General features: G+C 35.5%; 1 protein-coding gene across 1 annotated transcript; it reads left to right on the top strand.

Annotated features, from left to right (window-relative positions):
• Positions 1-136: 136 nt before the first annotated feature.
• CDC45 (cell division cycle 45) lies at positions 137-14612 on the top strand. The gene is made up of 19 exons (XM_049805450.1): positions 137-229; positions 1503-1562; positions 1860-1952; positions 2399-2536; positions 3142-3285; positions 4447-4502; positions 5103-5151; positions 5957-6018; positions 6407-6457; positions 7264-7383; positions 7777-7908; positions 8958-9056; positions 9306-9467; positions 9669-9807; positions 10173-10256; positions 11432-11550; positions 11969-12045; positions 12801-12867; positions 13977-14612. The coding sequence occupies exons 1-18, from the start codon at positions 179-181 to the stop codon at positions 12863-12865; spliced, it is 1701 nt and encodes a 566-aa protein (XP_049661407.1). The 5' UTR covers positions 137-178; the 3' UTR covers positions 12866-12867; positions 13977-14612.
• The last annotated feature ends 655 nt before the right edge of the window (positions 14613-15267 follow it).

A 15267-nucleotide genomic window follows, 5' to 3' on the forward strand; every position in this document is an offset into this window, starting at 1 on the left:
CCCGGAATGGCTTGGGCGGCTCGCCCAATCCGCTCTGAGAAAGAGGGACGGCCGCTTTTCCAGTGGCCAGCGCGCTGTGACGAGACGACCAGTAAGAAGCGGCGCTGATTTGGCGCCTAGTTTGAGTGGGGGCGGCCCGTGGCTGCCGCCGTTTCGCCGCCGCTCTCGCGCTGCCGCCATGTTCATCTCCGACTGCCGCCGGGAGTTTTACGACGTGATTGTCAGCCAGGTACGAGCGGCGGGCCGCGACCGGGGAGGGGCTGGTGTCACCTCGGGCGTCCCGGCGGCGGGCGGAGCTGTCTCCCCTCGGGCCGCTCCCCGCGGGGCTGCGGCCGTTCCCGCCGCCTCACGGAGCGGGGACGGTGCCGGGGCGTCCCCGGCTCAGTCTGCGGCGGCTGAGGTGCTCTGGTCCTGTGGGGGGTGTGGGAAGTGGGGGTGCCCGCGTCCCTGGGGGTCGGCGGCGGGGAGCGCCGCTGCCAGGCGGACGTAACGCCCCGGGCCGCGCTGAGGGCGGCGGGCCAGCCAGTCAGCCCGGAGTGTAAAAATATCTCTCCCGAGCCTGTCTACGGCTTTGGAAATCCGAGCCAAAGCTGCTGCCAGCGCGACGAGGTCTCGGCAGAGGTTTTACTTACAGCTCGCCTCCTTTCTCGCGAGTGCTCTGCGTGTTCTTGTGGATCTTTTGTTGTTAAACAAAGACATCTCTAGATTTTTTTTTTTTTTTTTCTTTATAGCCTTTTAACCGTTTTGACGTTGTTTGCCCAGGCGCCTAATCTTGTATTCTGTCTTCTTTGAGGTTTCTCTTGCAGTCTTTCTTGTAGCAGGTCTGGTTGTCTACTTTCATTTTTAACCCACAGTTTGCTTAACTTTGTTCAGACTGCATGTGTACACTGCAGTACTGCAGTGGTAAAGCTTTTGTTGGACAGCCTTTTAGTATTTCTACCTGTGAAACTATATTATGGATTATGCAAATGAAAGTACTTCCCTCAACTTCTCCAACTATAAGATAAATCTAAAAAAAAACCCAACAACCAAACCTCAAACCCCCACCAGATAAATTGTTTTGCCTAAATCAATTTTTTTTCAAGAGTTGCCTTGCTCTCCTATTTTTGCTACAGATTTTCTTTAGTCAAAACTGTTCCAGATCCTATATGAAAACTTAGGCTGAAAACTTAAGCCTTTCTAGACATGATGAAAATAGTTGTAGAGCTAACTACCATTGAACCTTGAAAACTATGTGCTGTTCATAAGAGTCTGAATAATTACGTTTCCTCAAAGCAGCTGATGTATTTTGGGTGTGTGGAGTTATTGTTCACATTTATAGGGATCCAAAGAGGCTAATTTTGGTTGCAGCGTCCATTCAGAATCAATCCTGGTTTATGATGATCTCTACTTAAATTTCTGACTTTCTGGTCTCACAGTGATCTATGCGTTTCATGTACCAGCACATTAGATTTGGCACATATGTTAATATATTTAATACTGTTATTCCATTATTTTTGCAGCGTGTTCTTCTTCTTGTTGCTTCAGATGTTGACGCATTATGTGCTTGTAAAATACTTCAAGTAAGTCTTTGTTCATTATCACTGTAGGCTAACAGTAAAAGAAAAGCATGTCCTGGGATCCTTTTAATAGATTTGAACTGGGGAAAGGGTGAAAGTTTAATCTGCTTTTGTAACTTATGTTTTACGTGAGTTATGACACTGAAAACTGCTAAGTCGTACTCCCAAAGTTCCTGTAGGTTTGTCATGTGGGATGTCTTCAAGATAAAGATTTGTATGAAATAGAATTATAACCTGGTATAGCACTGTAGAAGAGGTTGTTTCCCCTCACCTTGCTAACAGCTGTTTGCTTCATTTCAGGCTTTGTTTCAATGTGATCATGTGCAATATACACTCGTCCCAGTATCTGGATGGCAAGAACTTGAAACTGCCTTTCTTGAGCATAAAGATCAGGTGAAGAAATACTGGAAATATTTTAAGTTTCAGCTCATCTTATATAGGAATGCACATCTTCCCTTTCCCTAACTTGAAGTGTCAGCTCTCAGACTAATTATTATTATTGGTTATCTCCAAACAGAGGTTAAATTTTAACATACCAGTAACAAACTTGTCAAGCTTTTTACATCAGCTCAAACTAACATGCTATAATTTTGATAGATTCAAATTAAGTTTGCACACGTTTTGAGATATAAAAGGTAGTATTGGATGTCTAGCATCCCTGAATTTGGTGTTTTGCCTTACAAATTTTTTTCCTACATCGAGTATCAAATATCAGAAAGTAAATACAAGTTTTGGCAATGATGAGTGCTTTGGAGGTTTTGTAAAGGTGAAAGGCTTCCATGTTTGCTGCTAATTGAAGTAAAAAGCATTTTTTGTTGTTTGTTTTCTTTTGTTTGCAGTTCAAATATTTTGTTCTTATTAATTGTGGTGCCAATGTTGACCTTCTGGAGATCCTGCAGCCTGAAGAAGACACTCTTTTTTTTGTATGTGACAGCCACAGACCTATCAATGTAGTGAATGTTTACAATGACACACAGGTAAATACTCTTTGTTCATAATAAAAAAATCTTCGCACGATGTGGTGGATGGTGTAGTGCTTTTCTGCATTTTGCAAAACTGCTTACAGTGTTAGCTAGTAGGTCAGGAAGCAGTATTAATGGATATTTGCAGTAATAATGTACATGATCAGAAAAAAAAATCTGTTTTCAGTAATAAAATATATACTGTTAGTGTGATAGTTGTCAGTGGTAAGCACCTGTTAATCCTGTTGCTTTAAATAAAACTGCTACAAATCAGAGGATAAACATTCTCCAGAATGTAATGTGTATAATGTCTCGGTATCTAGAAACACTTAGAATTTGAGAATTAAGCACAAATTATTTGACAAATTACTTTACTGAAAGAATTATCATTTTTATGCTTGCTAATGCTGTAATCAAGGAATACTGTTTTTTACTCATATTTTGTATAAACAAGTATGGTCTTTGTATTAAAAAGCATTATTTTTGTTATGCCAGGAATTGATCACAGCCAAAATGAATTTTTGCTTTCTCTTACTATCTGAAGTATTCTCATTTGTCATTTGAAATGTTTTTTAATCCCTAAGATACTTTATTTGAAATGCTACTTTTTTTATTGCTAGATTAAGCTGTTAGTTAAACAAGATGATGATCTCGATGTTCCTGCTTATGATGACATCTTTAGAGATGAAGAGGATGAAGAGGACGACTCGGAGAATGAAAGTGATGCATCAGAACCTTCAGAGAAACGTAGACGTTTCGAGGAGGTGTGTTTCTGCTACTTTATTGTGAAAAGAAGGAAAACAAAACAGTTATTACATATAGTTTACATCATCATAACAATGACATTTGAGTTTAAAAATTATGTTCCATTAGATCACAAATTTAAGTGTAGGATTTAAAAATAATCTACAACCAGCAGAGTTTCACATAAGCAAAATGTTTATTTATCTGAACTGCACAGAAATATTTTCTCCACATAAAAAAAGTTTTGAACTTGATTTTGCATAATGCTGTCTGTGTAATCAGTGAACTGCAGAGATCTGTCTCTAATTATGTGGTCTCAGTCTAGCATAACAACTTCTTTAGATACAGAGTTGTATTTTCTTTAATAATTGTTTGAGAAGATAGAAGATCACAGATAATTTAGCAATAAATTTTATCTGTCTTTGTAGCAGTAAACTAACAAAAGTGTATTATGGTAGACACAAAAAATTAAATTTGCCAGATGTTATTTGTAGCATATTTTCTATTTATACCATACAAGGAAGCAAAGGCATGAGGCTAGCAATATTAAGAGACAATTAAATGTAAAGACATTCTCAAGATTTAATATATATTTCATATTATTTTTCTATTAACATTGTACATTTTTTCTCCTAATCTATGAAAGGCACTAACTCAGCAAAAGCAGATGCCAGAAATTTGAAGGAAAAAAATCTATAACTAGTATACACAAAATTTATTCTCTAATCTGTTGAATATTTCACAGAGTTCATTTTTATTTCTTTGAGTTTTCAAGCTGATGGTGCTATTTATGGAGTTAAAATATACAGTGAGTGCCTCTTTTTCTGAGCTTCACTAATTATCCCATCTTTGTTTTTCACCAGTGTCATCTTTATGTTATAAAATGGTAGGATGCAATGTTGCTAGTTGCTAGAAAATACTGTGTACTGGGGCTCTTATTTGCGAAGACAAGCTAAATAAACGCTAGCAGAGAAAGATGGCATAACTTTATAAAAGTGTGTTCCTTGGAAAAATATTTGATACTAATACTTTTCTCATTAGATGTTGTTAATAGGAATAATTATTTTTAATGAAGACTTTAAGTCTTTTTAATGAAAACTTAGTCATTAAAGTATCTGGGTAGGTGCTAATCTACTAGAGTGGTTTTTTTCTAACTTCTTAATATCCAAATTAATTTACAGGATGTAATAGAGAGAACAATGAAAAGGCGACAAAGACGAGAATGGGAGGCACGCAGGTGTGTGTAACTTTTTTATGTTGCATGTATCTCTTTCTCTTATTCTTTAATTAAAATCTTGTTGAGAATACAAAAACATGATACTATGCTGCTTGATTTGCAAGATGCTTTAGTGCTAACTTTATTCAGAAAGTGGAGAGAGGTATTTACTATATAAACATAAAATGTTTAAATGGAGGATAGTTGTAAACAGTAATTTATAAATTAGAGTAGTAATAGGTGCATTGCTTCATTTTTAAATAGCTGTAGTATACTTGTCTATCTTACGGTGAAATTTATGATTCTGTTTTTTTCCTTTACAATCCCACTATTGTTAATAGGAATGAGCAGGAACAAATCAGATAAGAAAAAGTGATTTGAGGACTAATGATTTAATAGATTTTTCCTTTTTATTTTATGAGTATGTTTCAGTGTGGTTTCCACATTGCTACTAAAATCTAATTATCTTGCAGAAAAACAATTTCTAGCCCACGTTTAATATTTTTAAATTGCTAAAATGAAATTTAAATATTATTTCACAATTCCTGGCTTATATTTTAAATTTGCTCCAATGACTAGTTCACCATTTAGTCAAATGTGGGGTTTTTTTTCCCTTTTTAGACGAGAAATTCTTTTTGATTATGAGCAATATGAATACCATGGGACCTCAGTAAGTACAAACTTCTTTGCCATAAAAATACAAGGTGCCAATGTAAAGGTAATTGGACAATATCCAATGTTATAAATATCCAATGTTATAATCATCTAATAATACCATGCATTCTAATAATATTATTTTAGCTTGTTATTTTTGTATGTTATTGTTATATATAAGATACATAATATATGTACAAGTAGTTTGACTTAGACGTTTAATGTTTTCTGGTTGTGTACATCCAATTTTACTGCTGATGAATTCGATACATCATAGAAAGAATACTGGTAGACTGGCAGATAACAGCCAACTGAGTCACAGTGGTTAATGTAAGGTTAACAGTGGGGGAAAATGATAAACCAGAACTATTAACATTTTTGTTGTTTGATATCTTTAATGCTGTTATAAAAAAAAAATATGATGGTGTAATCTTTTTAGCTCTTGACAAAAGTATCTATCTATGCAAAAAATACACTCTCAAAAAAACTTTAGCATGTAGGGAGCATGTTTGTCTTTCAAAGCTTTCAAACATAACACTTAGGACATCAAACTGTTTCTCCTGTAATTTGGCCTTGCCTTATTCTATTTTTATGTTGTTAAGTGCTGCTTTATATATAATGCAGGTTTGCAGAGCTGTATAAAATATTTTTCTTTCTACTTAGTGTCTTGGAAAATAAGACACTGGCAGACTGTCAGACTCAGCTGTGATTTCTAGAGCTTTAGTAACATGCTAGTACTTGGCAAATGTAACTGTTCTATTTGTTTAATGAAGTGAGAGTTTTATGTTCATTTATCCTGTCTTTTTGCTTTTCCCTCAAAGTCTGCGATGGTGATGTTTGATCTGGCATGGATAATGTCTAAAGACTTGAATGACATGTTGTGGTATGTTTCCATTATCATTTTTCATAGAGGCTAGAAGCTTAAACCCATAGTAAAGAGAGGCAAGATTTCCCAAAGCTGTTTGATTTCAGTATGAGGTTCCAGTTTATTTCATGAATGGATGTATGTCTTGAATTAGAGGACACATCTGTGTAAATTAATTACAAGCAACCAATAGATTTTGCATAGAAAAAGGGAGGATGGTACTATATGTGTATCCCTGCTAAAGAGGGAATAATAGTATAGAGCTTTGTTATTAACTTCTATGTACAGTTGGTAAACAGTGTTTCTGACTTGTTCTGTTACATACTTAAGAGGGTTAAATATAATATACTGTACTGGAATATTTTTTGTTTTAACTTTTTTCTTTTCTCCCCCCCCCCAATTTTAGGTGGGCTATTGTTGGCCTAACAGATCAATGGGTCCAAGATAAAATCACTCAGTAAGAAAGATTTTAAAATTTACCTTTTTTTTTTTTTTTTAATTTATCTTTTAAGTTTTTTTCAGGAGTAACTAATAGCAATTAATAGAGATCAGGAAACATATGGGAATTAATATAACATAAGATAATTAATAAACAGTGACATTAAATATCTTAATGACTGAATGTGATCCGATGTCTTCCAAAAATGGGAATAGATATCAGAAAAAAAAATGTATTTTTCTTTTCCACTATTTAGAATATTTAAACTACCTTTATTTTTCACAAACGTATAAAACAAATCACTTCTGATCCAGGAAGAAATGTTGTTTAATAGTAGTTTATGTAAATATGAACTTGATACAGTTTTATTAAAAGAAAAAGATTTTGTATGTTCTGTATTCTCCAGCTTACTTTGCGGTTTTAATTAATGAGTTTCAGATTTTCTCCTTTTTTTTTTTCCTTGTTTCTTATTTCCCACTAGATACCCTCTGAATTCTAGTAGTACATGTGTAGACTTTAATTCTGGTGTTCTGTTGTTACTAATACACTGGTGTTTTTAAGGAGATAAATGTAATAAGTACATAATTTCACTGGTCAGTCCATCTGTCTCTGTATTAGTTATATTTTAGCTTTAATTGCCTGGGTGTATGGCTGAATATTGAAAGAACATTATTTAACGAGTTGGGTTTTTTAAAGATGTATCTACAATTTTCATGCTGCTGACTGGCCAGTGTGTAAACTTTAAGAAAAATTTTTGTGTTCTCATAATCAAGAACAAAAATACACAGGAAGAAAGTGAAGTGACAAATTTGTTCTTGTTCAAGGATGAAGTATGTGACTGATATTGGAATCCTACAGCGTCATGTGTCTCGCCATAACCACCGCAACGAAGATGAAGAAAATTCTCTGTCAATTGATTGCATGCGCATAGCATTTGAATATGAGTATCCTTGCATAAGATCTGGGGAAAATGAACCCTACCCACTTGGTGGACCCCAGTTGAGTTTTTATCTAGGGGAAAAAAAAAATCACAGCACCATCTCTGCTGCTGAGAATAGAATGAAAAGAAATGGAAATTTGAATGTTTTGTTGAACATGAATCCCTCTTTCAACAATTCATGTAGCTTCAGTTCAGCTTAACCTTTCAGAATTAGTTGCAAGTCAATGTTGCTTGTCTTGCATTATGTGCACCTGCAGCTTCTACCTATCTTATGTAGCATGGAGATGTAATATATAAGGGCAACTGAAGACTTACCTACTAGTTGTGGAGTCTTGTTACTGTTTGAAACTTCAAACGATACATGCGTTTGTAATTATTTGCCATAATTCATGTTCAGTCTGCGCCTGGCACTTTATCAGCACTGGTCTCTATATGAAAGTCTCTGTAACACTTCATATACCTCTGCTAGCCTTAAGCTTTGGTCCGTACAAGGGCAGAAGAGGCTCCAGGAGTTTTTGGCTGACATGGGGTGAGTTATAAAAATCTGGGTCTTTTTTCAATGAATTATGGGAAAGCAAGGAGAAGGACTTGGGGGTATTAGTGGATGAAAAACTAAATAGCAGCCAGCAATGTGGCTGATAAGCTAGTCGCATCCTGGGCTGCATCAGAAGAAGTGTGGCTAGCAGGTTGAGGGAGGTGATTCTCCCCCCCTCTGCTCTGGTGACACCCCATCTGGAGTACTGTGTTCAGTGCTGGGGCCCCCAAAATAAGATATGGACCTGTTGGAGTGAGTCCAGAGAAGGGCCATGAAGATGGGACTGGAGCACCTCCCCTAGGAGGAGAGAGAGTTGGGGTTGTTGAGCCTGGAGAAGAGAAGACTCCAGGGAGACCTTATAGCAGCCTTCCAGTACCTAAAGGGGGCCTGCAGGAAAGATGGGGAGGGACCCTTTAAAAGGGAGTGTAGTGATAGGATGAGGGGTAACAGCTTTAAACTGAAAGAGGGTAGATTTAGATTAGATATTAGGAAGAAGTTCTTCACTGTAAGGGTGGTGAGGCACTGGCACAGGTTGCCCAGAGAAGTTGTGGATGCCCCATCCCTGGAAGTGTTCAAGGCCAAGTTGGATGGGGCTTTGAGCAACCTGGTCTGGTGGAAGGTGTCCCTGTCCATGGCAGGGGGGTTGGAACTAGATAATCTATCTTTAAGGCCCCTTCCAACCCAAACCATTCTGTGATTCTAAAATGTTGAGAATATAGCTTGAGTACTCAACTTGTTTGTTTTTAAATATGAGTGTGTGGCTCTGAGTAGGTTGCAGTGTCTCTTTGAGTTGAGTTACACAACTTGTGTCTTGGTGTATGAGCAATAATTCAGCTGTATGCCTTTATGGAAAAGTAGATTAGTAAGTAACCTACATTTTCTCACATTCACTCTTCAATGACTAAAGAAAAAAGAATGCAAACAAGCTTAGTTAGACTTAACTTGCTAAATAATCTAATATTAAGAAAGTCTTATGAAAGGAAGGCAAAGTATTTGTTTCTTCTGGAATACCTGTCAATGTATTTTTTTCCTTCTGCTTTTAGTTTGCCGTTGAAGCAAGTGAAACAGAAGTTTAATTCCATGGACATGTCTTTGAAAGAAAATCTTAGGGAAATGATTGAAGAATCTGCAAACAAGTTTGGGTAAATTGTTTTAAATACAAATACTTTATCTGAAAATACTTTTCAATTAAGTTCAAATATTTCTGTATGAAGAGCATGTAACATCTTGTTTTAAGAAATATGCATTTTAAATTGACAAAGTAATACTAGGCTTGTTGCAAATGTTAGGGTATAGTTTATCTTCATGTTCTTAACATTAACATACTGAGGAGATTGCTGGTCAATGTTGATAATGTTAATAACCTTTACTGGTTTTATTTCATTTTGCAGAATGAAAGATTTAAGAGTTCAGACCTTCAGCATTCACTTTGGCTTTAAGAACAAGTTCTCAGCAAGTGACATAGTTTATGCAACAGCTTCTCTCATGGAGAATATAGAGAAAGAGGGGCCTGAAACAACAAATTTCATTAAAGCTTTGGACAGTCTCTCCAGGTACTGAAAATACGTCTCTTCATTCTTTTACAAGTTTATTTAGGCAACATGGGTTACATATCTAAAAGATACATTGATGCTGCATAAGCCATTGAAGAAAAATCAAAATATCCCTGTGAATAGTGTTTAGATCTTGCTTTTGTGTGAAAAGCTCTATTTTTTTTTTAATGAAAGTATCTATTTTTGTTCTTTCTATTGCAGGGGTAACCTGGACAAACTGCACCAAGGACTGGACCTAGCCAAAAAGCAGTTACGTGCCATTCAGCAGACAGTAGCCAGCTGTATTTGCACCAACCTTGTAATTTCTCAGGGGCCTTTTCTCTATTGCTCTCTCATGGAGGTCAGAATTCTAGTTTTTGTCTGTCTCATTTGGCTATATCATAATTTAAGAACACTCTTTTCCTAACTGCTTGACTCAATAAAAATGACTCCGTCAGAAAGAACCTATTTATCTATACTGAGCTGTCCTCTGATGGGTCAAAATTGATATCTACTCTGAACTTTGCAAAGGAAGAATCAGCCCTTTTAAAGGGGAGAAGGCTTAATTTCAAAGTCAAGTGGGTGAGCTTAAACTCCTGTATTGTAAAGGTTCTTGTTAGTGTTTTTTGAGCCACACAAAACTTTTAGGCTTGTCAGTAGATACTAAAATTAAGTAAACAGAAGAATAATCTTGGATTGTAATTGAAATAATTATTCTTTTTCTAGGGCATGCCAGACGTGAAACTGTTTTCCAAACCAGTGTCTCTGTGCCTGCTTAGTAAATACTTACTCAAATCTTTTGTTTGCTCTGTAAGTAAATCAAAAGCTTTTGACTACCTAACTTCTGGCCTGCATAGTAGTTATTGTTCTGTTAGATACTTGCAGCTGATTATTTAAAAAATTATGTGAAAATCTTAATAATATTTTTCTGCTAATTGATTGGATAATAGCACATCTGTGAATGCTGCTCTAGGGAAGAGATCTGCCTGGGAGACTTCGTAGCATTAGAAAGGGTTTTCATTAATAAGATACTTACAATCTAAAATCTTTGTGTAGTTTTATAAGTTTTGAGGGAGCATATCACTAAATATGTACTTTGAAAAGTTAACCTGACAGAAAAAAAAAAGGCAATATTGCAGGACTTGTAGTTGTTATTTAAAGATTTTTGTGCCTGTTTAAATAAGATTCTCTGATCTTTACAACTAATGTAAGTGAAATTAAATTGCATTTATCTTTTGAGCTATTAGTTACACAATTAAGATAAAAATGAGGTTTTAAGATTGACAACTGTCTTCACAGTGAACACTACTTAATTTGTAAGTGAAACTTATCGTGGTCCATCCTTGTCAGATTGCATCTCTCTGTCCTCATTTTGAAAATTAAACATGGGGAATAACTCATCTGCCACTAGGAGCAGGACAGCATTTTTAAAACTCACTGCAAAACATTTGCCTTAAGAACAGAACACTTGAAACAAACTTCTGCTTCTTTTACCTAAGTGTCTAAAAATGTTAAAATCTCCATAATTATTTTTTAATTTAATTAAATTACAAAATTTGTTAAAGTTACAGCTTAGTGCTGTAAAAACAATATGACTGGAAAATAATTGCTAGTGAAGACTGTATTTGTCAATGTTTTATCTGTTGTATTTCAATGTAAAATGATTATTGTAAAAAATTAAGCCCAGTCCAAGTTTTTAGATACCCATACCTGCAGTTCTTTTTTTAAGAGCTTTTCTCTTTACTGTAGAGTTGTATCTTGTCTGTCTACATAATTTCTGTGTTAAAATGGAATGTAAGATTGGAGAAGAACTGAAATTTCTATTGGTCCTTAAAGTGTCTTTTACTGTAAGAAAGAAGGGGATTCTGTTGAACTGTGTTATAGCTGTATCTGTAGATGAATATTTGCAATGCTATCTCACATGGAGGGCTGAAACTGAATTGTTTCCTAAGTTTTGTCTAACAAAGAGGCTTTCTGACTTCCAGACGAAAAACAAGCGTTGTAAACTGCTGCCACTGATAATGGCTGCACCAATGGATGTTGAGCAGGGAACTGTGATCATGGTGGGGATTCCTCCAGAGACAGAAAGCTCTGACAAAAAGAAGTAAGCATATTGTTTAAAAGTCCTTACTACAGGTTATCTATAGACTTTTCCTGTCTCTGAAGCAAATATAAACATTTAAAAACACGCTTTTTGCATATGGTATCCATGAGATACTTTGAGAGAGGATACAGATGTTCCACAGCTTCCTTGCATGTTTTGTTTTTCCCCTCCCTGTTAACTATTTCTTTTACTTAAAAAGAGGGAAATAGTTCACTGTATGACCCATGACCTCATTTCTTAAAGCTTGCAATGTTAAGATTTTTGCACTTGAGTAAGTGATGTGTATGTTGAATACATGGCACGTGAAAAACATCTGGAAGACATTTTCAACTCTCAGCAAGGAAAAAGTTCCATACTTATACCTTGGTAAATATATCCTTTTCTGTAACGCTCATTTGTATTTCTGTTCATTTTCTAGCTTTTTTGGAAGAGCATTTGAGAAAGCTGCAGACAGTACCAATTCTAGGACTTTACACAACCATTTTGACATGTCAAGTGAGTAACGCTGCCTATTACTTATTTCATTCACCAAATAGTCCTTTAGGGGTCAGTGTTTACGCAGCCTCCATAAAGCATGGCTGTAGACAATATACTCGTTTGTGCACGCCTTAGATGCAAACATCAACGGTGTGTATGTGATACGCTGTACCTGAGTGTAGTATAAACACAAGCTACATTATTTGTCAGCCTTTTTTCTAAGTCCTGACTTGCGCAGAAATGATAAACTACTAAGCAGAGGCTTGCATATCTTTTTTGATACAATCTACATTTTGCATGGAGTAATGATTTTCTGCACTTCAGTTTAAAATCTATGAGGTTATCAATAAGGCTTTTTATATATAAGCAGCCAAACCAAGCAGGGTATTGATGTTATGAGATGCATTTTTTTATTGTCTGTTTGAAAAATGAGATACTTATGGAACGAGATTTGCCTATCTTTGTACATGCTTACAAAAGAGGCAGTTTTTAACAATACATACTTATGTATGCATGTTGAACATACACAGAAACAGTCCTAGATTTAAAAATGGCAGCTATATCATCTAGAGAGCACCTAGAAATCAGTTTGCTGAAAGCTAAGAGCAAAATAAACGATGTGTTTTATATTTTGTCCAAATAGTTTCTTTTTTTCCTTCTTAAAGTTGATTAAGAATGTAAATAAGTATACTTAAAAGTATTATTCTTCAAGGGTGACATCTAGTATATCCTTCAGTTAATTGCATCCTGTAATAAAATATTTCATATTTTAGTAATTGAACTGAAAACAGAAGACCGGAGCAAATTTCTGGATGCACTTATTTCTCTCTTGTCCTAATGGTAAGGAGGATTAATTAAAAAATTAATTACAAATCAAGTTAGTGACCTGTTAGTATCTGTAGAATGTTCTAAGAAAACGTTACAACTTCTAGTGAAAATATAAATTGAAGATAAGAGTTTCTTACAAAGACAATTGTTTTTCTTTTTGCTTGTACATTGTCTGCCTCTTACCAAATCTTTTTTTTTTCTCAAGAGATTTATTTAAGTTTTGTCATCCTTAAGCTTTTCTTCCATTGTTCTTAGCTTGTGGCTTTTTAACTCTGGCTGGAAAAGGAGCAGCTGTTTGTTTTGAGAGAAATGGAGACATTGGCTAATTGGAGCTTATACTCTGTTACTGACTCTTAAATATGATGGCTTGTTTGAGCTCACAATGGAATTTTGGCCATAGCAGTGCCATTCTTGGCTTTGATGTTAATGTAGAATTTGCATTTTTCTTTTACAGTGTTAAGGTTGTAGCCTATATTAGTGTGTAGTTTTCATCTGGAATAAAGATGGGGATATAAGACTGTAGTAGTGATGATTAGCTTCACGCTAGTTCAAAGTCTGGTTTAAAGCTACTTTAGGGCAAACCAGATTCTACTGTAGTTCGATGAGACTCAAATTGTTGCAATTGTCTTCAAATATTCCCTGCTTTTCAGTTATGAACTATTTTCATTGGTCTCTGTATGTGTCTATTCTGCAGTGATGGGTGGGGATAGCTTGCTTCCTACCAGAGAAGCAGCCAAACCCTAAATTGTTTTGTAAAGTCTGTTCAGACAACCTGTAAGACTTTGAAAGTATATAAAGTACTTCATGGCTTTTTCATGCCTACATAAAGATTTGGTCTTTAGGAAAGCAAAGGAGTAAGGTGAAGACTTCGGCAACAGTCTGTGAATGTTGGTAGTCCTAGCCAAATGACAATATGACTTACCTTTTTTTCAGTGGGTGTCAAAGCTATAATTTCTTCTTCCATTTACTCAAAAGCTTGAAGCAGTGAGTCAATGACTGCAGTTTTTGTTTGTTAGACAGCATAGTCATGCACGGCTTCCAAGATTTCTACATCTGTTTGTTTCTTTCTTTACACTCTGACTACTGATTGTTTCAGTTTGTCTTCTGTCCTTATTACACAGTGGTGCTTTTTGGCTCCTTGTGCTGGAACCTGAGGATCAGATGCTCTGAAATTATTTTGGATGTTCCAAAGCTCATGGTGCTGCAATTGTGATGTATCGTCTTGCTTTACCTTAAATGTACTGGTACAGGCCTGGACTGTTGTTTTTATGCCTCTTGGGAAGAAAAAAGGATTTTAACCTTAGCACATAGATATTGAATGCTGCTTCTTTGTAAACATCCTATCCTCGTAATGGCAAAAGGTGTCAACTAGGAGTATTTGCAAATCAGACATCTATTTGTCAAACCTGCTTTTATTAGTAGACATGCTCCTGTGATGTTTAGTTGTTGGCCAATAACAAAAAAATAGGTTTTTAAGAAGTTCCATATTTATATTACTATTGTATTACCATTCAAATGTTCTTTTAAAATTGTCTTGAATTTTTTTCTTTCATTTGTTTGTTTGGTTTTGGGTGGGTTTTTTTTGTAAGAAACTTTTTGAAACTGTCCTTGAATTTTTAGAATGTTGAAACTGGTTTTTAGTACTGTCAGGTTGAGGTCTTGTACTTTAATTGAAGTAACTGTTTTGTGAGACAAGTTTTAAGACTTTAGGGCTTTTAAAATCCAAGTACTGAGTAACTGCCAAATATCGAATGAAAAATCTAGGGAATTCCAATGTCAGTAAAGCGTTTTTAGTCATGTGTTGTGATACTGTATTGTCACTTGTAGCTTGGCTTTGGGAATAATTTTCTTGGAAAGAGCCTAAAATACTATCATAAAGCTACAGTCTACACATAATTATAAATATTGACAGACTAACTCAATCCTGTTCCATAATAGAGATTTCATTTCACTTTGGACATATGAAATGGTATGGCTTGTTAGACTTAACCTGCTGTGCATTGGGTGGGTATGTATATGTGTGTGTTTGAAATACTTTTCTTCTTACAGTGTTTCCTTGAATTCTATGTGGCTTCGATATTTTCATGTATTATAATTAATATGTAAAGGTTATATATCATTACATCATATTTTGTACAGATTTTTAATACAGGTTAATTTAATATTAAATGTGATTTAAATGTACCGAACAGAAAGCTAATTAAACTATGTATTTTTATTAAAAAAAAAAGTTATTTTTTAAATGTTGTCATCTTATCTAAGTAAAATCCCTGTGCCAAGCTCCGATGGCCAAAAAATTGTGCTTCCTAAGATAAAACATAATGCCTGCCACCTTTTGGTTTTGCATGTTTACTAGGTAGTATTGGCAATAAATGATATTCCCCTTACCAGTGTACCCTGGGTTTTGCCTGT

Source organism: Accipiter gentilis, chromosome 7 (assembly GCF_929443795.1).
Source record: "Accipiter gentilis chromosome 7, bAccGen1.1, whole genome shotgun sequence".
Classification (NCBI taxonomy): domain Eukaryota; kingdom Metazoa; phylum Chordata; class Aves; order Accipitriformes; family Accipitridae; genus Astur; species Astur gentilis.

What these genes read in the sequence shown, in the direction of transcription:
- CDC45 (XM_049805450.1), top strand. Translation starts at nt 179, where the DNA reads ATGTTCATCTCCGACTGCCGCCGGGAGTTTTACGACGTGATTGTCAGC. An exon ending in ACGACGTGATTGTCAGCCAG is followed by an intron (nt 230 to 1,502) that starts GTACGAGCGGCG and finishes TTATTTTTGCAG; the next exon opens with CGTGTTCTTCTTCTTGTTGC. An exon ending in ATGAATACCATGGGACCTCA is followed by an intron (nt 5,152 to 5,956) that starts GTAAGTACAAAC and finishes TTTCCCTCAAAG; the next exon opens with TCTGCGATGGTGATGTTTGA.